Source organism: Rhincodon typus, chromosome 15, assembly GCF_021869965.1.
Source record: "Rhincodon typus isolate 14 chromosome 15, sRhiTyp1.1, whole genome shotgun sequence".
NCBI lineage: Eukaryota > Metazoa > Chordata > Chondrichthyes > Orectolobiformes > Rhincodontidae > Rhincodon > Rhincodon typus.
The window spans coordinates 58,641,853-58,665,371 of record NC_063346.1 but is presented as its reverse complement, the minus strand read 5'-3'; the positions used below and the strand labels follow the sequence as shown (position 1 = coordinate 58,665,371).

The 23,519-nt window shown below is 42.1% G+C and overlaps 1 protein-coding gene across 3 annotated transcripts in view; it reads right to left on the bottom strand.

Annotated features, from left to right (window-relative positions):
* Positions 1-23,519, bottom strand: part of st3gal2 (ST3 beta-galactoside alpha-2,3-sialyltransferase 2) — a 282,180-nt gene that overhangs the window by 19,257 nt on the left and 239,404 nt on the right. For all 3 annotated transcript variants that reach the window (XM_048606133.1, XM_048606134.1, XM_048606135.1), the window contains one exon: positions 5,602-5,781. In XM_048606133.1, the coding sequence (XP_048462090.1) occupies positions 5,602-5,781 (180 nt within the window). The remainder of the gene's footprint in view (positions 1-5,601; positions 5,782-23,519) is intronic.

The following is a 23,519-nucleotide window of genomic DNA, read 5'->3' as shown; positions in this document are numbered from 1 at the left end:
TCTGGGAAATAAAGAAAGATTATTAACCTTTCGATTGAGATCAATGAAGGCATGCCCTGTCTCTGCAGAAATAATTGGAATGCTTTCTCAGGAACGGGAACTGTAAAGACGTTTTAGCCCCAGCCCAGGCTGGGGATCAGATAACTCAATGGGTGAGGGTCAGTCAGTCTGGATTCTTGTGAATGCTGGGAATCGTTTTACCAGTTGAGTAAGAGCAGGTACATGCTTTATTCAATGGATTCATTCTACAGTGTTATGAGGAGAGATTGAGCAGTTTAGGCCTACACTCGCTAGAGTTTGGAAAGAATAGAGAAGATCTAATTGAGGTATATACAACGCTCAAGTCTGTTGACAAATTAGACATTTGTTTCCTCATCTGGGGCAATCTAAAATGAGAGGTCATGCATTTAGGTGAAAGGGTGGCAGATTTAAAACAGATGAAGAGAAATTATTTCTAAAGGGTCATCAATCTATGAAATTCACTACCCAGAATGCAGTGGATGCTGGGATACTGAATAAATTTAAGAAGGAGATAGACGTATTTTTCATTAGTGATGGGTTAAAGGGTTATGGAGAGCAGGTAGAAAAGCTGAGTTGAGGTGAGATGATTGTATTAAACAGTGGAGCAGGCTTGAAGGGCTGAATGCCTACTCCCACTCCTAGTTCTTGTGTTCTTATCAGTTTTCATTCCTGCCTTTTAAACGTGGCTGAACTGTTTCATCACTGAGCAGATTCAAGTTGTGAGTTTATCAAAAATGACTGCCTTTCCTGTTCCCTGCTCCTGACAATGCTTCCAAGTGATTTCTCTGAGAATGGGCTGATTTTGAGGAGGCTCCATGGACCTTTAGAAATGGTGGATGGGATCTGATTCTGGAATACCCAAACCCCATTCTCAGCGTCCCCAATTTTCACCAGCGGACTCACACCCTCATTTTCAACCTGTTTGGTACCAATGTAATAGTAGGCATCTCCTGGTGCCCCCAACATTGTCTTGGAGTTGGGTCAACTGCTTAAGGACCTGTGGATCATAGCCCCTCAGAAGAGTTGTGAACTGGTCTGGATGTGGGAACCATTATATTGATAAAGAAGCCACCCCCCACCCCCACCCCCCAACCTAACCCAAATGGCTGTTAAGCCCACCATGCCAACACAAAAGCTAATGCAGAGACTAAAAAGGCAATCAAAGAGTCTAATCGAATGCTGGTCTTTACCAACGGAGTAATTAATGATGCATAGGTGCAGCACCTTGTCAGATCACATCTGGATGTCTGCATTCTGTCTGGTCACTACAGCTCGGGGAAGGTGTGCTGTCCGCAGGTTTGCCAAGGGGGTAAATTATGAAGACAGGCTCTGCAAACTTGGCCCGAATTCCATTGAGATTGAAACTTCAAGGAGTTGAAGTGATAGAAAGGATTTGATAGGTTAGTCATACTGCTTCCTTTGGTGGGGGATTACAGAACAAAGGGACAGCATCTTAAATTCAGAGCCAAGCCATTCACGAGTGAAATAAGGAAGCACATTTTTTCCATACAGATGATAACAGGAATTCGGAACTTCAAGGGGCTCTGTATGTTGGGGCTTTTGAGACTGAGACTGCTGGATTGTTGAGAGGTCAAGGATAGGGAGCAATGAACATGTATCAATGTGCCCCTTTTTTGGTGATGAGAACCTGAACATCCCAACTCTTTGCTATTCTTTCTTTTGACGTTGGCATCTCTGGTTGAGCCAGTATTTATTGCTAGTCTCTACTTGCCCTTGAGAAGGTGGTGGTCGGCTACTACTACAGTCCAATAAGCTGCCGGCCAATTCCCTAAGCATCTCAGCGTGCCTCGTTGTCAAGCTTCTCCTATACTTTGCCCCATCAAAATCCTCATCCAAATCCCTTCCTCCTGCAGCTGCTGAGGCTATCCAGATGGAAGCCCCGCACCCCATCCCTGTATCTGAAAGCGTACGGCAGAGGGGGCTGGTTGGGCTGTGGGATTGTGGCAAGGGTTCCTCAACCACGGCACCTTCAGCTTCCACTTGGTGCCATGTCTAAGGACAAGGGTTAACAGCTGGTTGAACTGTTTGTCAAATCCCATTATCCCGGGGAATCACTGCTCTGACAGATCCACTGCCTGCATTACCACCGGCCTCGTGCTGTGGAGAACTATCCCCTGCACAGGACACCGCGTCCGTCTTGTCTTTTACCTTTCTCTGCCATGTCGGGTGACCTTCTTCTGCAACAGACAGAGAGGACAAAGCGTAGGGGATTGTGTGCCACTCTGCTCAGATGCTTTGTCGAGGCAGGGTGAGGTGAGGATAACTGCGATGCTGACAACATTGATAGATGTGTGTGGACGAACTGGAGTCTGTGAAACGTGCGTGTGCATCCTCAGTGTCAGTGAGTGTTCTGGGTGACGGTACTAAGCAGAGTGAGGGGTTGTTGGCACTGTGGTTATATTCACACAGCTTGACCAGCGGTCAGGGTATTTTATCCTCCCTTGCTGGCCTATTCGTGGTGCCAGCCCTGTGGCAGTGCCCTACTGTACTGCCATTCTTTCTTCAGGTTGTGCCCTCGAGGGCTTCCTTCCTAGACCTGAGAGCACCACCCAATTCCTGGAGTCCAGCTCTGTGTCCAGAGAAACCAGGATAGTGTCGCTAAAGTGGCCCAAGACCTCTACTGACTTTCAGCCAACCCCCATTTGAGGCCTGTGCGCTCCTGAAATGGGCAGACAGCCTTTCAGAAGAGAAAGTTTCCTGAAGATGAGTCTGATATTGGGAATTGTTTCATGTTAATAATGTAGTAATAAAACTGAACAGAAACCAAGATCCAGGGAAGCCCAGCTAAATGAAGGGAGACAACCAGCAAATCCATGGGTGCTCCATCAGAAAGCAGATCACAGAATCTCTATAGTGCGGAAGCAGGCCATTTGGCCCATCAAGACTATGCCAACCCTCTGAAGAGCATCCCCCCCACCCTGTCATTGTAACTATGAATTCCCCATGGCTAACCCACCTAGCCTGCATATCTCTGGATACTGTGAGCAATTTCCCATGGCCAACCCACTTAACCTGCACACCTTTGGACTGTGGGAGGAAACCCATGCAGACACGGGGAGAATGTGCAAACTCCACACAGTCACCCGAGGGTGGAATCGAACCCGTGAGGCAGCAGTGCTAACCAGTGAGCCACCGTCCGCCCCAGATTTCCTGCCAAACGAAGGTAAATAATTCATCCAGTCCCTATTCCAGTTTCTACTTCAGAAATACTAGAAACAAAGGAGGTGGCAGTCAGAAGTGTACATTGCTCATTCCTGGAGTTCCTGGTACTTGTCAATTGCCAGAGGCCATCAATTATAACAGGAATGACTGTTGAAGGAAGGAGTAAGGTGTTTTCGATCTGATCAGCTTGCAGCAACTTTCCTGGCTGCTGCAAATTCAGCATCAATCAACTGGCTCAGGGCTGTGCCCATTAGTCCCACTCATGCACCAAAAATCAAACAGAGGGTGCTAATGTCTTTGGATAAAGCAAACATTTTTAATTGCTCTTTCAAGCAAACAATGAGCACTGCAGAAAAGCAATGCTGCTGGCTCAAATCCTGTGGCTCTGGCTGATTATAAATCATTTATTCAAACGGTGGAAATATGTAGAAAGGAGAACAGTTTTAGAGCAATAAATCAGGCTGCTGGCAAATCACTAAGGGTTCATTACTTCTTTGGAAATGGGAAGGAAATGTGGCGTTAATTCAGGACTGCCATAGACTCCATCTATTAGAATTACCGATTTTAGCTGAAGGTGAGAGGGAAGTGGCACAGAAGGTTCTGGAAATTATAACATGGCACAAGTCACCTACTCCATAATTTGCTCTTTTTATGTACCCATCAACATACAGAAGCCCTGTTGGAATACTGCGTTCAATTCTGGTCTCCCTGCTATAGGAAAGATGTTGTGAAACTTGAAAGGGTTCGGAAAGGATTTACAAGGACATTGCTAGCATTGGAGGGTTGGAGCTATAGGGACGGCGATTTTCCCCGCAGCGTCGGAGGCTGAGGAGTGACGTTTTAGAATTTCATAAAATCATATGGGGCATGAATAGAGTGAATAGTCAAGGTCTTTTCCCTGGGGTGGAGGAGTCCAAAACGAGAGGGCATAGGTTTAAGGTGAGATGAGAAAGATTTAAAAGGGACGTAAGGGGCACCCTTTTTCATGCAGAGGGTTTTACGTGTATGGAATGAGCTGCCAGAGGGAGTGGCTGGTACATTTACAATATTTAAAAGGCATCTGGATGGGTAAGTGAATAGGAAGGGTTTAGAGGGATATAGGCCAAATGCTGGCAAATGAGACTAGATTAATTTAGGATATCCGGTTGGCATTGACAAGTTGGACCAAAGGGTCTGCTTCTGTGCTCTATGACTCTATTACGCTATTGCAAGTTTCCAGCAAATTCCAGGTCAATATTTTAATGAAGCTTCTGCCTGTTTTGGGCAGTCTACCTTGCAAAACTGAAAATAAATTCTTGGTGAAGTAATATTTGCCAGTTGGTTAACAGCCCTCTCCAACTAAGCTGTTTCATTCTGACTGTTGGAAATGTAACCCCATGAAGGGTGAGGGTTAGAAGATAGCGTGCTGTTTAAGAGGAAACAATTCTATTCGAATTGTAGAAGAAGTATAACCCCAGAGTACAGAATAGCTCAGGGTGACAACATCAGTTGCATCCTCTGCATACAAATTCTGAATAAATACATCAATACAGTCAAAACTAATAGGCTTAACAAATCAGTAATGTGTCATCTGTAATGTGTTGAATACCCACAGAAATGAAAGTACATGACTCTTGGAGTTTTATTATCTGTTTCACCATCAATCCTACACTTTACTATCACTGTTAACATTCACAATTGTGATAAGTTAATAACCTATTATCACTGCTAGTTCTACATCTTCATCCTCCAAACTGGAGTGGTGTCTTAATAGGATTTGCGATGTACCCAGTTATAGACCTCATCTGTTGCTGGTTGTGGTAATAGCTGTTTTGGAAAACTTTGGTCACAAGAGGTCAATTAGGTTCAGTAACAGGTCATTCGATCAAGGAGTCACAGAGTTGTACAGCACGGAAACAGACCCTTTGGTCCAACTTGTCCATGTCGATCAGATATCCGAAATAAATCTAGTCCTATTCGCCAGCATTTGGCCCCTATCCCTCCAAACCCTTCCTACCCATCCAGATGCCTTTAAATGTTGTAATTGTATTCACCTCCACCACTTCCTCTGGCAGCTTATTCCATACATACACCACCCTCTGCATGAAAAACTTGCCCCTTAGGTCCCTTTTAAATCTGTCTCCTCTCACCTTAAACCTATGCCCTCTAGTTTTGGACTCCCCTACTACAACTCCATGTCCCTCATGATTTTATAAACCTCTATAACGTCACCCCTCAGCCTCTGACACTCCAGGGAAAATAACCTATTCAGTCTCTCCCTTCAGCTCAAACCCTCCAACCCTGGCAACATCCTTGTAAATCTTTTCTGAACCCTTTCAAGTTTCACAACATCTTTCCTACCACAGGCATAAATTTGTGGAGGGAAAAGGAAGTCAGATAGTTTTGAGCTATACTTACAATCTGATTTCCCCCATTGAGAGGGCGCTGGTGATCCACAGGAGGTCCAAAGTTTTAAAGGGAACCAAAACAAAGCTGACATTTGCTGCAAGATTTTTTGCACTCTCCGGGTACATGAAGTGGTGCGTTGTGCGGCTGCCCACGTCTGCTTCGAAGCCGATAGTTGGAGCTTGGTTCATTCTGTAATAAATGAGCACTTTGAGTTTAATTAAGACCCAGAAAGCCATTATCTACAATTCTCTGAAAATAAACTGGAGGGAGACTAAAGATTGAGTTGGAATAAAACTGAGTGATTCACATAGAGGTCACATCTAACCTGTTAACATGAAACGTTTTATCAAAACAGCTGCTGCCAAGTTTGTTTCTGAATCAAACTTGGGCTGCTAAGTGATAAAGAACATAATTGCCAGGCAATAATGATCTCAGAACTACCACTACAACAACCTGGACGTCATCATTGTCCTGAAATGTAACTGGGGTCAGTCACCTAAAAGCTGTGACTTACAAAAGCTGCTCAGAGGCTGGGAATCATGCAGCAAACAATTCACCTCCTGACTTCCCAGAAACGTTCCAACATATGAAATGCACAAGTTGGGATTGTGATGGAATACTCTCCACTTGTCAAATGAGTGCAGCTCCAACAAACTGTAGAAATTTTACACCTATTAGGACAAAGCAGACCAGGTATTCACTCCCTCCAGCACTGCCACACAGTGGAACACTGTGCACTAAGAATAGATACTTAGACAAAGTGGTCAATATCTATTATGCCCAAATGAGCAGAAATGCTCTAGAGCTCTAGTGGGCAACAGAACTCTGGAGTCAAGGCTTGGCACGGTTTGAAGATGAGACAGGCTAGGTGCTGGCGTGGACTAGGGTGGAAAGACTGTAATTCTGAAGCTTTTATTTCTTTTTTTTTCTAATTTATTCCTATGTTTTTGTAATTTAGTACCTAATGCTGGATGTTTTATTTCTTTATTTTGCAAAGTTTTCTGATTTAAGAATATGTACCAGGGTACCTAAGTGCCCAAGATGGCGTCGTAAGTAAACTTTTCACTGTACTCATACGAGTACATGTGACAATAAAGCTATTTCTAATTCGAATTCAATGAGTGGGCCTCCACAATCCTATAGGTAAAGAATTCCAAAAATGCACCACCCTCTCAGTGAAGAAATTCTTCCTCTCCTCAGTCCAGCCTCTGAAACTGTATGCCCTTGTTCTAGATTCCCCAAACAGGCGGAATATTTGTCCTTCAGTGTTTATACACTTCAATGAAATCAGCTCTCATTCTTCTAAGCTCTAGAGAATTAAGCCCAGTTTCCTCAATCTCTCCTCATAGGACAATCCTGCCAACCCAGGGATCAATCTGGTGAACCTTCATTGTGCTTATTCTATGGCAAGTACTTCCTTCGTTAGGTAAAGGGAACAAAACTATATGCAATGTGTACAACAGTATATTCAATGTGCTTTCTTTCCCCCTCCCAGCCTGTACTTTACTCTCAGGTATCCGTTATTCTATACATAAACCATACAAACCCATTGATTAGATTCTAGTCTGCAACTCACTCCCAGGTATCTGTCCTATATATAAACTATCTGAATTTCTTGATTAAATTCCAGTCTGTAACTCACTCCCGGGTATCCATTATTCTATATATAAACTATCTGAACCCCTCAATCAGATTCCAGTCTATAACTTATTCCTGGGTATCTGTAATCCTATATATAAACCATCTGAACCCCTCAATCAAACTCCTGTCTGTATCTTACACAACGTACCTATTCTACATTGAAAGCAGTACACTTCATAGATAGATTCCCACCTTCAATAACTGCTGGAAGCTTATTACCTTTTGGTATAAAACCAGCTTAAATATTCGATTAGATTGTAGCCTGTAACATTTGTTGATATATATATATTCTATTGTTGTTCACCTTAATGCTTCGAATAATTTTCAGTATGTGACTTTGTCTCATGTATTGGTTACTTCATATCTTTAGAATAATAGTGCGCCTCCCATTTGACATGTCTATGTATCCAAAAATACCAAAAAAATGTGAACATCTAAGTGTGATGGGCTGAAGGAAACATGAATTTAACATGACACTTTGCCACACTCCCTTGACACAGAAATAAAGAAAAGAGAAAAAAATGAAGAATGTAACATGACCCTTTGCTGAAGTAGGCAAGAGACAGTTTCCTTCATGAAAAGGGGCACCAGATGAAATATTAATGTGTCAGTTCCCATTCCTTATGAGAACTCCCAATAACCTAGCTTCCACAGATACACCCCATCTTGAGAAACCTATTTTGAGTTCGAAAAGGTTGCTGCTTGCTGATTTTGTATGATGCAAACCACCTCGACGACTCTACCCTCACCACAGCCTCGGAGTCAGATCATTACAATTCAAAAATTTCTGAGGCTAACCAACAAATGCTGTGGATTTCCATCATTAGTCCAATCAACCACAAATACTAGCCCTCACCCCCCCCCCCTCCCCGTGTTGACATGGTACAGTTCATGAGCATCTCATAGAAATCATAGAATCCCTACAGTGGAACAGCGACCATTTGGCCCATTGAGTCTGCACCAACCCTCTGAACAGCATCCCTATAACCCCACACATATCGACACATTTATGTACAAACATATCCCTTCAACATTCAGAAAGCAGAGTAGGGTTTCAACCATCCAGGATTATCTGGGAGACTCTGAAGATTGAAAACTAATTTTCAGAACATTAATTTGCTGCACAGAGCCCTGAAATAAATCAGACCGGCTTTAAAAATGCTTCTTAATATTGTTTGAACTCTTTTGTTTTATTATTTACAGAAATATTAAAAATGGATAAAATGGCTGTGTGATTATACAGGTGATGGAAGCCTCCAGGAACACAGTCAGTATCAAGCAGAGTTGGTAACACTAGGCTAATATTTTATAAAATGAGACAAAAACAGAAATTGCTGGCGAAACTCAGCAGGTCTGGCAGCATCTGTGGGAGAAAGCAGAGTTAACATTTTGACACTGGACTCAAAATGTTAACTCTGCTTTCTTCTGAATGTAGTTTCTGGACCTACTGAGTTTCTCCTGTAATTTTTGTTTTTGTTTCAGATCACCAGCATCTTTGTTTCATTCTATGAAATGAGACTGGGCTTTCATGGTCCAAATGGTGCAAGACACCTCTGAAACCAAACGGTCGAGATTAAAATCAGCCAGGGATGAACACAATTTCCCTCACTTTATTTTCCCTTTGCACCTTTTCCCTCACATCACACAGCATTTCCTGGGGCTCGCATCCAAACCAGTGGAGCTGCTGCGTATGAGTGAAATATCGAAATTGTATTTCTAAGTATTCTTTGCTCTTTCACTCACAGGAAGGAACAGAAAGAAAAGACTTATAGTCCTTCCTGTTAATTTGAGCTTTGTAAATAGATTCACACCATGGTGTCACGACTGGAGCAATAGCAACCTCAAAGACACACGTTGCTATTGGTAACAGCCATAGCTGCTCCCTGGGTGTTTCAGGCTGCATCTCAAACAAGTAAAGCAGCTTTGGGAAATGGCCCAGACTCCATACTTTAAGCAGCTTGTGAGGAGATTCTGAGTGATTCAACCCTGTTGGCTTTTTCATTATGTGCTGCACCTCACCCCTGTGTACCATCGGCACTGGCCTGCTCCAACACTTTAACCTTCACTGTGGTTTCCAGAGACCCGTTGAACCCCATGAAATTTATACACACTTACCCTTGCCAGGAATGAGTTATCATATTACCCGAGTAACGAACATATTGAGATAAGCATCGAACTGGGTCGTTCAGCACATCTGGTTTATTTACTCTTTCATTGTTGTGTAGAGACAATGTGGGATTTGTGTCACGACAGGAGGTTAGCAGAAGCCCTAGCATTCCAATGTGATGGAATCATAGAGTCATAGAGCACAGAAACAGACCCTTCAGTTCAACTCATCTGCACCAGATATCCTATACTGATCTAGTCCCATTTGCCAGTACTTGGCTCATATCCCTCTAAACCCTTCCTATTCATATACCCATCCAGGCACCTTTTAAATGTTGTAATTGTACCAGCCTCCACCACTTCCTCTGGCAGCTCATTCCATACACACGCCACCTTCTGCGTGAAAAAGTTGCCCCTTAGGCCCCTTTTGAATCTTTCTCCTCTCACCTTAAACCTATGCCCTCTAGTTTTGGACTCTCCTACCCTGGGAAAAAGACCTTGACTATTCACCCTATCCATGCCACTTATGATTTCATAAACCTCTGTAAGGTCACCCTTCAGTCTCTGACACTCCAGGGAAAATAGCCCCAGCCTATTCAGCCTCTTCCTATAGCTCAAACTCTACAATTCCTGCAACATCCTTGTAACCTTTCAAGTTTCACAACATCTTACCAAAGCAGGGAGACCAGAATTGAATGCAGTATTCCAAAAGTGGTCCTAGCCATGTCCTGTAAAGCTGCAACATAACATCCCAACTCCCATACTCAATGCACTGATCAAAAAAGGCAAGTGTACCAAATGCCTTCTTCACCACCTGTCTACCTGCAACTCCACTTTCAAGGATAACAAGGTGTGGAGCTGGATGAACACAACAGGCCAAGCAGCATCAGAGGAGCAGGTAAGCTGACGTTTCGGGTCTAGACCCTTCTTCAGAAATGGGGGAGGGTAAGGGGTTTCTGAAATAAATAGAGAGAGAGGGGGAGGCGGATGGAAGATGGATAAAGGAGCAGATCGGTGGAGAGGAGACGGACAGGTTAAGGAGGCAGGGATGGAGCCAGTAAAGGTGAGTGTAGGTGGGGAGTTAGGGTGGGGGTTGGTCAGTCAAGGGAAGACGGGCAGATCAAGGTATTTTCCACTTCCAAGGAACTATGCACCTGCACCCCAAGGTCTTTTGATATGCTAAGACTCCAGGAGAAACTCGTGAAGAAACACCCAGCTGCCTCTTGTATTAAAGTGTGAAGAGAAAATGAGTGGTTATGCCACAGCATTTGTAATGCAGAAGCTTGGCCTCATGCTGTGGAGATGCAAAATTCACTGCAGTAGCTCACCAAAGTTCCTTCAACAGCACCTTCCAAACCTACGATCTCTACCATTTAGAAGGACCAAGGCAGCTTGGAACAGAAACTGCATCATCTGCAGGTTCCCCTCTGAGCAACTCCTGACTTGGAAATATATCGCTGATCCTTCAGTGTCACTGGGTTAATATCCTGGAACTCCCTCCCTAAGGGCATTGTACATATTCCAACATCCAAAAGACTATACTGATTCAAGAAGGCAGCTCACTGCCACTTTCTCCAGAATATTTACAGATGGGCAACAAATACCGGCTTTGCAAGTAACACCCATATCCTCTAAATGATTAATTAAAACAAACATGAGTTCAAATCCTATCAGAGCTTGTGGATCTAAATTCATTTAATCTGGAACAAAAGGCTAGTCTCAGTAATACTGGCCAATTGCATGACTGCACAGAAAGGAGCAAGTTGTTTAGTGAGCTCCTTGGGAAGTCTTTTCTATTTTTAACTTTTAAAATAGTTTAAAAATTGGTGGTAAAGTTAATAAAATGTATAAAAAGCAAAAGAAATAAGTAATGTAATTAAAATATAATTTAAGGCCAGAGTAGCAGCTATTGATTATGCCTGGCTGACCTTTACCCATTCCTTGTCTGCCTCACTGCTGTTCTCTCCCTCTGGGCTCCATCTCCATCTATCATTTACTCCCACCCCATCTTCAGCCCATATCCCAACCTTTTCCTAGCCACAATCACTTTGGAACAAGTCACTTGACCCAAGCCATTAACTCGGCTTTCTCTCCACAGATGCTGCCAGACCTACTGAGTTTCTCCAGCAATTTCTGTTTTTGTTCTAGACAATCATAGTCTGCAAGGCTGTCAAAATGAGAAAGAGAGGAGCCTTCACTCACTCCCAGGTCCAGTTCAGTCTACTGATGGGAGCAACCTGAAACCTTTAGGTTACAGGAGCCACTGTAGCTGCTGAATCTGGTTTCAGGTTTTCAATTCTTTCACTTTGGAAAGAGAATCTGCACATATTCTGGCAATAATAGAGACTGACTTTGTTTCCATCCTCATACATAATTTCCATCCCTCCTTCCTTTAAATTTCTGTACTGTATAATATTACTTATTTTTGAGATTGGATTTTTGAATTGGAACTAGTGGCATATGGGTTTTTCTGTGTGTCTGAAGAGGTTTAATGATAAACTTGTAAATATCTCTGTAACCACGGTGATTTCTTTCTTTGGGCAAGACAGCCTCCAAGAACTTTTTTTTTTGTTGACATTAGAAGAGTTTATGAGTGAATAAAGTACAAAGTGATGGAAGATTCTGAACTCGCTTTTTTAACGAGTGGGAAACACCAGTATCTTGGAGAAAAAACTTTTCAGTTTTAATTTAAGTTTGGAGAGTTCTACAAAGTTCTTAGCTGAAGCTGGATGTGCAAAGCAGTTGCTTCTGAGAAAGGGAGAAGATGGTTTAGATTTGTTCAAAATTGGATTAGCTTAGAGAAAGCACCTTGCTAATTAGTCCAGACCAGAAGTGTTTGGTAAAGCCCTGAAGGGGTTATTTGAAGCTGAGAATGTGTAAGCTCAGGTATATGATGGCTCCAAGAACAGCATATCAGAACCTTCTAGACTAGGAGTTGAAGGAGAATCTCTCTGGAACCTGTACTGTAGAGGGATGCTTTTGGGGTCCCAGTGCTTTAGGAATTCATGGGATAACATTGTTACCATATGTCTTGAAATCTTCATGTTTGTGTATTATGTAAAATGGTTTGGTTTACTCTATTTTATCTTCAGTTCTTTTGGATAATAGACTTCTATTTTATTGTTAAATCTAAATCTGCAGCATGGAGTACTTGTGTTTCAGTGAAAGACCATCTTATTAAAAAAAATAAAAAATAAGATCTATCAAACCAGATTTTATGCTAAGATCTGTCTAGCTTGTGCAGTAATAAAATCAGCTGGGATCATAACAATATACGTATTTAGTTAATAATATGATCTCTTTCTATTAAATATCCTACAGCAATACTTGTGTAACAAACTAAGCTTTTAACCTTGTCTCAAGCATAAAGTGGATCTGCTAGTTATTTTAAAATTGAAATACTCAAAAACTAAATGAAACTACAATCAAACCTATATACAATGTTTAATTCATGAACCATTCTGATGAGATGCTTGGTATGTGGTTGTGACACTACATTTGGTCAAATGCTGCCGTAATATCAAGGGCAGTCAATCTCACCTTCCCTCGTTAGTTCAGTATGTTTGTCCATGTTTAAGCGAAGGCTGCAATGAGGTCTGGAAACAAATGACTGTGGTGGAATCCAAACTGAGTATCAGCGAGCAAGTTGTTGCTATGTACTAATAAATTAACTAATCAAGTAATAAACAAATGACTAAATAAAATATGTATCAATTTAATATTTTATTTTTTGCTATGTATTATTACTGTGTATTTAGTCTGATCTAAATACTATATTGTCAGACCATTACATTCGGGCTAAATCTTAGCCACTCAAATTTATGTGCAAGTAGCATATTATACAGAAGATTTAACATATCTATGAGCCATTGTCCACAGTTAGTTCAACTTTTCTTAATCTGACAATACATACACCTAATATTGTCTTAGTCATGAAATTGTATTGGACCGTAAACAGTTGGTTATTGAAATCAAAATGAAAGATATATAAAAAGAGATGGTAAAGTGAATTTGTGAAACATTTGCCTTGTCTGTTTAAAGTCATAGAAAAATATAGTACAGAGATATCCTGAATTACTAAAATTCTCAACGACAACATAATTAATTAATTTTGTCTGGTCAAAGTTCAGACGAGAGGTTTCTGAAGTAAGAGTGAACTTTCGTCAGTATATATACATATATACATATATATATATATATATACTTATAGGAACTGGAGTTGGCCAGTCAGCCTCTTGAGCCTGTTCCACCATTCAATGAGATCCTGGCTGATCTGTGGCCTATTCTCCTGTACAGGTGAGGACACATGCCTCATATGAATCAAAGGCACATTTTTATGAGCATAAAATCCCTGTGCAATCCATTCCAATCAGTAAGACTTCCACTGGGGACTGAGTTATTGGGCTGATGTTTAGGAGGTTTACTGCACATTGCCTCTCCCACAGGAAATGTCAGGTACTGGAATCATAGCAGCAGTACATAAGCCCACCCTGCAGCTATAATGAGATAGGGCTGAGATCAGATCTAGCACTCCCAGGAGGAAATTAGAAATTAGTGACCAATCTCACTGCTGAATGAGGACCTCAAAATTCTGACCAAAGTCATCGCCAACCAGGTCAGGTCTGCTCTGGAGTCAGTGATTCACGCTGACTAGAGTGCTGTACCATTAGGAAGATCTCTGAGAGCCTTGTATTACTGAGGGATATGACTGTCTATGTCTGACATTGGGTGAGGGGGGGAGAGGGAGCACCTGCCTCATAAAACTGGACCACGAGAAATCTTTGACAATATATCGCATTTCCCACATGATGGATGTGCTCTCCATCATGGGCTTTGGGCAGGGACTCCACAATTGGAGTCCACATCAGGAGTGCTGGTCCAATCAACGGTTGGGAGAAAGAAAGTTTTCTAATCAAATTTGGGATCAGGCAGGGCTGTCCTCTCTCCTGTTCTGTTCACACGTCGTATGTAACCTTCTGCTGAATCCATCGCGAAGGATGTGAGCGTACGAGGGTTGACCCTCCAGGGTAGTGGTGACACGAGGGTCAAAGGCCCCCATGTACATGTCACCTCCTTCTGCTCAGGCCCTTTGATGGGACAGATTGATTTAAGTGTGTGAGCAGCTCAAACCAGCCTTGGCTGTCAAGATGAATCAGGGCAAGGGTGAGAGTATTCTTTGGCAACCGGGCAGACCAATCCTTTGTCAACTTCACTGTCAGGTCAGATTACCTGAAAGTGCCGGGGATATGGTTAGGAGGTCCAAAGGCAAGTACTACAAAGATGCAATGGGGAAAGGATGCTGCTGATGACCTTTCAGTCACAGTACACTGAGGGGCTGGAAATGGTCAACCCCTTGGACTATGTACTTTACAAAGAATGTACACAGTACATCAAGGGTATGGAAAACGTCATGAGGCACCACATCTTGTATACAGAAGTTTAGATCTATTGCAGGTTCCATTTGGAAATGTTTTGCTCTTAGGCTGTTTATCTGACATGGAATGTGCTTTGTAAATGTTAAGACTGTTACAATCGAGTCGAGTGGAACATGTTGTCTAGCGACATGTTAACAAGTCCTGTCATATTCAAGTCAAAATGTGTTTGCAACGTTTACACAAGTTAGGAATAAGGCGTATTGCAAAATCTAGGAATGCCAGCAGCATCAGAACTCTGCGGTTCTACAATGACAACAACATCACTCCCAGGGACAGCAAGGTCAGGGATGGGTGGGAAGTTGGGTGGAGGGATATGGGTGGGTTTTGGTGGTCAGGTGGGAAGTGACAAAATGTTGAGGGAGGTTTAACAGTTTGGATGGGTGACTGGACACAGATAGGACGTCCAGCAAAGGACGTACCCCACTTTTACCCTCTAATACTCAACTGGGTCAAAAAAAAGCCTTCCAATTTCTACCTGTGCGCTCACACCATCCATAATATTTGAGTTTGGAATATTGCATTCAATTCTGGTCTCCCAGCTATAAGAAAGACGTTGTGAAACTTGGAAGGGTGCAGAAAAGATTTACAAATATGTTGCTGGGGTTGGAGGGTCTGAGCTAGAGGGAGGGGCTGAATAGTCTGGGGCTATTTTCCCTGGAGCATCAGAGGCTGAGGAGTGACCTTATAGAAGTTTATAAAACCATGAGGGGCATGGATAGGGTGAGTGGCCAAATTCTTTTTCCCAGCAAAGGAGAGTCCAAAACTAGAGGGCATAGGTTTAAGGTAAGAGGGGACAGATTTAAAAGGGACCTAAGGGGTAACATTTTCACGCAGAGCGTGGTGCGTGTATGGAATGAGCTGCCAGAGGAAGCGGTGGAGGCTGGTACAATTACAACATTTAAAAGGCATTCAGATGGGGACATGAATACGAAGTGTTTATAGGGTTATGGGCCAAATGCTAGCAAATGGGACTCGATTAATTTAGGATATCTGGTCGGCATGGAGGAGATGGATTGAAGGGTCTGTTTCCGTGCTATACAGCTCTATGGCTCTATCAATAAACTGACTTGTTAATAGCTCAATTGCTTTTTAGTTTCTTTTACAAAAAAATGGAAAGTGTGCTGCCAACTTTGGTGCCCGCTCACCTCCTATTTTAGGGGAAATGGATCCAGAGATGGGTGAGAAGGGGGTGTACTAGTCACCCCCCATTTTTATGTACCCGCTAGCCTGATTTTAAATAATAATATCCGTGAGCATTTGGATCGGGAAATGACACATTTTCGTTGATGAAGTGAAATTGGAAAGAATCACAGCCCAAATATTAGGTTGTACATTCCTTTCGGAAGCTGACATATGTATGTATATATACTGTATATTTCTAAAATTTTCATACTTATAATACAAGTTGAAATTATGTTAAGTGACATTTTCATACCAAATCTATGACCATGTGGATAAGGATTTGCATGATGTGGAGCATGTTGGTTAAAAGTGTAGCTCAAGAAGCGTTATGTGGAGCCTTTAATGCAAGTATTATCAATGTCACTCCCATGATTTCAAAATCCAGAAAGCATAGGAACGGGAGGAGCCATTTAGCCCCATGAGCTTGTTTGCCCATTCAAAGAGAGCATTTCCAACATTCTTACTTTTTTAAAGAAGTAAATGTGCTGGTTTTAACAAGTACAGATACACACAACAAGAAGACAATGGTGATGTAATTATGCTTAGCTTGGATCAATTAGCACTCTAACTTCTGAGTCAAAAGGCTATAACTTTGATGCCCCATCTTCTTGTGTGTTGGACAGACAGGAAGAAAATTGGCCACAAGAGCACATGTACACCAACTAGCAACAAAAAGATACAACCAATACTCACTCATCTCCATCCACACAGATAAGGAGAACCACCAGTTCGATTGGGACAATATCAGGATCCTGGAACAGGCCAAGCAGAGACAAGCATGGGAATTTCTAGAGGCCTGCTTCTCCACTAAGAAGGCCATCAATAAACACATAGAACTAGACCCTATATATACTCCACTGTGAAGGAAAACTGGAAGTGAGGTAATCAAATACAACGGACCCCAGAGTTTAAATACCAGGCGGGAAAACACAACAGCGCTTCATGCACTGATCATGTTACCCAGCAGGGTAATGAAACATCTGCAAACTAATGAACCAACTTGGCGAGCGAACCAACCATAGCATCCACGACCTGAGCTACAAGTCTACTCAAGAGCCTGTAAGAAGTTATAGGATCAGAAAAACAGCAAGCAATTAGCATGGACGTTCCCAAAAACAGCAAAGTGATAATGAACAGATAATAATGAACAGCTGTCTAATAAAGGATAAATATTGGTCAGAATAATTCCTTGCTCTTTTCCAAAATCACGTCATGAATTTTGTTCGTTCACACAAACTGGCAGATTGGTTTGATGACTCAGTTGCCGGGGTGGGGGGAGATGGAACCTCTGGTGCTGCAGCACTCCTTTGATTTTGTGCTCAAGCCGTGGAGAGAGATATTGAAGCCAGGACTTTATCATTCCGAGGCAGGAGGCCACCAACTGAGTCACAGGGATGTCTGAATATTGCAAGAACGCCTGACAGCTCCATGGCAGTGGGAGGCTGCTTCTACTGTCCTGCTAGGATCAGAAGCTCATCTTATTGTGAGATCCCACCTTTCATCATTTCAAGATGCAGTATTTAATAAAGAAATCAATAAAAATTTAAAGCAGAGGAAGCTGCAAGGCTGAGGAGATTGTTTGGGGCAGTGGGATTGTCCTTACAAAAGTCAGCCTTCTGGTCTCTAGGCTTTGGTTGTGCATTTACTTACAGATCAAACGATACCTCTGTTGTAACAAAAAACTGAAATTGCTGGAAAAGCTCAGCAGCTCTGGCAGCATCTGTGGAGAGAAATCAGAGTTAACGCTTTGGGTCCAGTGACCCTTCTTCAGAACTGATGGTAGCTAGGCAAAGGTTGGTTTCTAGCAGAAGATAGGATGGGGTGGTGGGTGTTAGGAGGAAATGATAGGGGGGAGACAGAATCCAAAGAGATAGAAGAACAGCTGGACAGACAAAGGAGGGGATAACTGTCAACTGAGGAGAATGAATAGGTACTAATGGGGATTGTTAGTGGCTAACAATGGGTTGTATGTAATAGCAGGCCATGTGATAACAAGGCCTGGTGTGTGGGGTTTAGGGTAAGGACAAGCCCTAAAATTGTTGAACTCGACATTAAGTCCAGAGGGCTGCAGGGTTCCCAAGCAGAAAATGAGGTTCTTCCAGCTTGCGCTGAGCTTCACTGGAGCACCACAGCAAGCCCGAGACAGAGATGTTGGCCAGGGAACACAGTGGTGTGTTGAAGTGGCCAGCAACAGGAATCTCAGGGTCTTTTTTGTGGGCAGAATGTAGGTGTTCTGTGAAGCAGTCACCCAGTCTATGCTTTGTTTCCCCAATGTGCAGGAGAAGGGGAGAAAATTCGAGTCGAGGTAGGAAGGGATCAGTTCTGTGGGGCAGGGGCAGGCGGAAACAATGGGTCTGCCTGGGTAGTCCTGTTTGTGGATTCCAACTCTCCCACATCCTTTCCCCATTCCTACACATCAGGCCTTGTTATCACATGGTCTGCTATTACACACAACCCATTGTTAGCCAGTAACAGTCCCCATTAATAGCCATTCATTCTCCATGATCCACTCCTTTGTCTGTCCAACTGCTGTTCTCTCTTTTTGGGCTCTAGCTCCACCTATTGTTTACCCCTTATCCCATTCCCCCCCGCCCCCCGCCCCCCGTATCTTCTGCATAAAAAACAACCGTTTCCTAGCTACCGTCGGTTCTGAGGAAGGGTCACGGACCTGAAATGTAAACTCTGATTTCTCTCCACAAATGCTGCCAGACCTGCTGAGCTTTTCCAGCAATTTCTATTTTTGTTTCTCATTTATAGCATCCACAGTTCTTTTGGTTTTTATTTAATACCTCTGATGCTATTGGAGAACTAATGGAGGGATCTAAAGACAATGGAAGGGAACAAGTTTCTAAAAATGTTTGTCACACCTTCATTTCTAAACTGATGCAAATGAATACTGTCACTTTCCTGCATTTGACTGTTCACAGAATGTGTCACAATGTTATTGTAATGTGACAAACCAATAATAGAATACAGTACAGCCTCTGTTAATTATAGTGAGTGAAGGATTAATTGGTTTGTTGTGTGAGTAATTGTTCAAGTTTAAGATGGTGACATTTAAACCTACCAGCTCTGAGGAGATTGTCATAACAAGCACAAGAATTTCAGAAAGTTTAGAATTCAGCATTTTACTGAGATTATCAAACAAGACCTGGAACCTGGAGTTCAACAAAATTTGAGAGGCTTGATGCAATGGTTGCAAAGTTCCAAAGAAGCTAACGAAAGGCCTACTCTAGTGGAGGTCCTGTTCTTTATTATTTTGCAATGAAAATAGAGCAGGAAGAGATCCTCCAATAAACGTGTTGGAGGAATGTATATTTATTCTCCCAATTTAGCCCTTCAGATCACAACTTGGAGTCTTGCTGGGGTGCCTAACCCTGGATCCTTCATCTCTAATCCATGCTGACAGATTGTTTGGGAGGAATCACAGCCTGTCATAAACTGGTTCTCACTTGATGGGTGAAATTTTGCGTTCATAGGCTAGTCATATCTTGTGCTACTCAGGCACCTAACAGGCCAACTGTGGGTGACCCCCAGGACCAAATATCCAGAGGGTGCAAGTCCCACCATTGAGTACCAGTCAATCAGAGACTGAGAGCTACCGGCCAATCAGAGGTACAGAGTTGCCAGCCTATCAGAGGCCCAGGGCTGCTGGCCAATCAGATATTGAGAGCTTCTGGCCCGTCAGAGGCTGAGAGTGCTTCTGTACTCGGCAGTGCCACTTAAGGATACAACACCCACTGAACTGAGGCCTTGGATCAAGGAGGGACCCTGGCACAGGTCTTGGAGGTTGGGGAGAGAGATAAGCCCGAGAGCTAGTTTTCAATGGGTCACCCCCTTCACCCTGCTGCAGCCCTCAATCAGGCAGTACCTTTGAAGGAAGCCCAACTCTCCCTCAAGCAAACATATTAATTTGGTTGTCATGCCTCTCATGTGACAAGTCCTTGTTGCTGGGTTAGTACCAGCGGCTGTGGGATGAGACCCTTAACTGGGCATGAACTGCCTGCCTAAGGGCCACAATTGGCAGTGGAGGGGATATAGGTCATCCCCAGACTTTCCTGCCCTAGCCATAAATTGAGATGGTAATGGGAAGGTGGCAAGATTCCCACGTGCTAGTTTAAATCCTAAAAATCTGCCATGAGGGAGAGCACAGAACACCACCGATGTCCATAATCTGCAGTAACTGATCCTATTCTTTAAAAAAAATCAGCTTTCTGACCATTTTAAAAAGAATATTCTCCCCCTGTCTGCAATATTTACCAAGGTAGACATGGCAAATACTCCAGCAAAATTGAGGTCACTGCAGGTCAAATAGAAATCCATCCACTGGCTAGAAGGTTATCAGTCAACCACCAAGCTCTGCAGAAATTCCTCAAGACACTCTAACTAACTTCCACGACTTCACTTATGAATTTCTGTCCATTGTAGAGACACTAGTTTCCTTAAGCCCAATACAGGTCCACAATATGCTTTAACTTTATGCATTTGAGTTCTCGTTAACAGTCTATTATGTGAAAGCTTACTTAATGCATTATGGAAATCTGTATAAACTGCATTCATAAATATTTCCTCATCTAATACTTTAGTTACTTCCTTAAATTAATTAGACTTATTAGATAATAACCTTTCCTTCACTAATTTATAGATAGAAATTGCTAGCAAAAGTCAGCAAGTTTGGCAGCATCTGTGGGAAGAAAGCCGAGTTAACATTTAGAGTTTAATGTCCATCACTGATGAAGTTCTGATGAGGGGTCACCGACATGGAACATTAACTCTGCTTTCTTCCCACAGATGCTGCCAAACTTGCTGACTTTTGCTAGCAATTTCTATCTATAAATTAGTGAAGGAAAGGTTATTATCTAATAAGTCTAATTAATTTAAGGAAGTAACTAAAGTATTAGACTGAGTTTCACCAGAAATTTCTGTTTTTGTTTCAGATTGCCAGTGTCTTTGTTTTATTTCACTAATTCATATTGGCCTCTCTCTAATCAGCACAGATTTCTCTCAAGTTTGACCAATCATTTCCTAAACTAGGGGCTGAAATTCTGACAGGGAGGTGGGAAACAGAAATTGGCTTTGTTTCCAGGTCAGAAAACACATCCTCAGGGCAAAAATGATTCAAGTTAAAATGTTCATGGAAGTAACATTATGTAGGAAAGTTAATGTAAATGATGATGATGTGATTCTGAAATATGTTTGGGAGAAATCACCAGTCCAGAATGAGCATGACAGGAAGCAGGTTATGAGGCAGTATACCAGAGAACTGTATTTGATAACCTACTATGTACAGATGCAAGGATAGGAGTGTTAGATAGGGAGTTGAAGTGCTGTACTCAGGAGTAAGGAGCAAGCAGCCTTACAGATAATGTATGAACAGATACCCACAGCCAAGAAATCTCCATATCAGGATCTCAATCTGCAGGGAGCAATATTGGCTGAAAGCACAAGGCGACTGTGTGGCCAAATTCAGCTCTAACTCCATTTACAAATTTGCTGACAATACCGTCGTAGTGGATCAGATCTCAAACAACGATGAGACAGAGTACAGGAAAGAGATAGAGTGCTTAATGTAAACTGTAAAGACAACAATCTCTCCCTCAATGTCAACAAAATAAAGGAGCTGTTCATTAACTTCAGGAAGCAAAGTGGAGAACACGTCTCCATCTGTATCAACGGTGCTGAGGTGGAGGTGGTCTAGAGCAGAGTAAATATCACCAAAAATCTATCTGGTCCATCCATGTCATGCTACTGTCATCAAAGCACAACAAAGTCTCTATTTCCTCAAAATGACTCTTACCAATTTTTGTAGATACACCATATAAAGCATCCTATCCGGATGCATCATAGCATGATATGGCAACTGCTCTGCCCAAGACTGCAAGAAATTATAGAGCTGTGAACTCAGCGCAGTCCATTATGAAAACCAGCCTTCCATCCACTGACTCAGTATACGCAGCCAATATAATCAAAGACCACCCCAGTTTTACTCCCTTCCACCCTCTTCTGTCAGGCAGAAGATACAAAAGTTTGAAAACACGTACCAACAGATTTAAGAACACCTTCTTCCCCACTTATGAACGGACCTCATATATTAAAGTTGATCTTTCTCTGCACCTTCTCTGTAACTGTAACACTATATTCTGTATTCTGTTCTATTACCCTGATGTACTTATGTATATGATTTGTCTGGTTAGCGTGCAGAACACTACTTTTCACTGTATCTTGGTACATATGACAACAATAAAGCAAATCAAATCAAAGATGATGCAGGTGAGCCTGCATTAGTTGATATGGTGACAGGTTTCCCACTAATAAAAAAGGTTGACATTGGACTCGGAGTGCCAATCAGAGGTTTTCCAGCTTTAGAGGAGAGCCTGACTGCAAGGTAAGTTATTGAGTGGGGGAGCCAACAAGATGGTACACTCTCAGGTACTGTGTAAACACTTTAATTTGAAAATAGAAAAAGCAGCCAAGCTATCATTTCCTTTAAGCAGTTGTGAAACCATCAGCTTGTGCAGATTTGTTAGTCTTTATGTCATTATTTTTTCTCTAATACTGCTACTTGCTACTGTGAAACTTTGGTTCTCCCAAATTCCTTTCACGTAAAGTGTTTCCAGTGTTTGAGTGTATCAGGACCTCATACTCACAGTCATATATAACTTCTCACACCTCCTTGCTATTAGAGTACTGTTGCTGTCAGGAATGAGTGCGAAAAGCAAGGGCTTTGCAACTTAAATCAAAGTAATTTATCGTATGAAACATTTGGACCTGTTTTAACAATGCAATAGAGCATTATATTAATCGAAAAATTTCAAACTTATAAAAGAGTAAAGAGCAAGTGTAAACTGAAAATGTTTGGTGACCATCTTAACAAAATTGTTCCATGTACGGAAATGGACCTCTAGGCTGTTTGCAACCTTACTTTTAACAGACATAAAAAAGGATAGAATTGCTTTTACAATGCCCCTCAATTTTATGCCAGGCAGATCGATGAGTCTTATCTGATAAATTTTTTATATTATTTAAATGTATGAGGAGACTATATTTCAAATTCATAAAGCGAGAGAAAATTGTCTGTTCCTACATAGACTGAGCAAGTCACTGTATTGTTTCCGTGCTTAACAAGCAGAATGATCCTTTTTTTTAAAGGAAACAAAAACTGCAGCTGATGCACACCTTGCAATGCCTCCGAAATAGAAAAGTATAAGATCTCTTCATCCTGTGGTTTGTGAGGAGGAAACTTTAATGAAATTCCTGTTCTTGCCAAATTCTAATCACGTTTTAAGCCTTGCTAGTGCTGGGGGAATTAATTCTCTACTTTAGCGAGCTTTCAACCTCCAAATCAAATCCCTCAATCCCAAGTGCTTTGATTTCGCACACTAACCTCTTATGTGGGACTTCATCAAAAGCCTTCTGAAAATCCAAATACACCACGCTCACTGGTTTTTCCTTTACCCATCTACTCGTTACGTCTTCAAAAAGCTCTAGTAGATTTGTCAACCATATTTTGCTTTCATAAATCTATGTTTATTTTCTCTAATCCTGTTGATATTTTCATGTCGA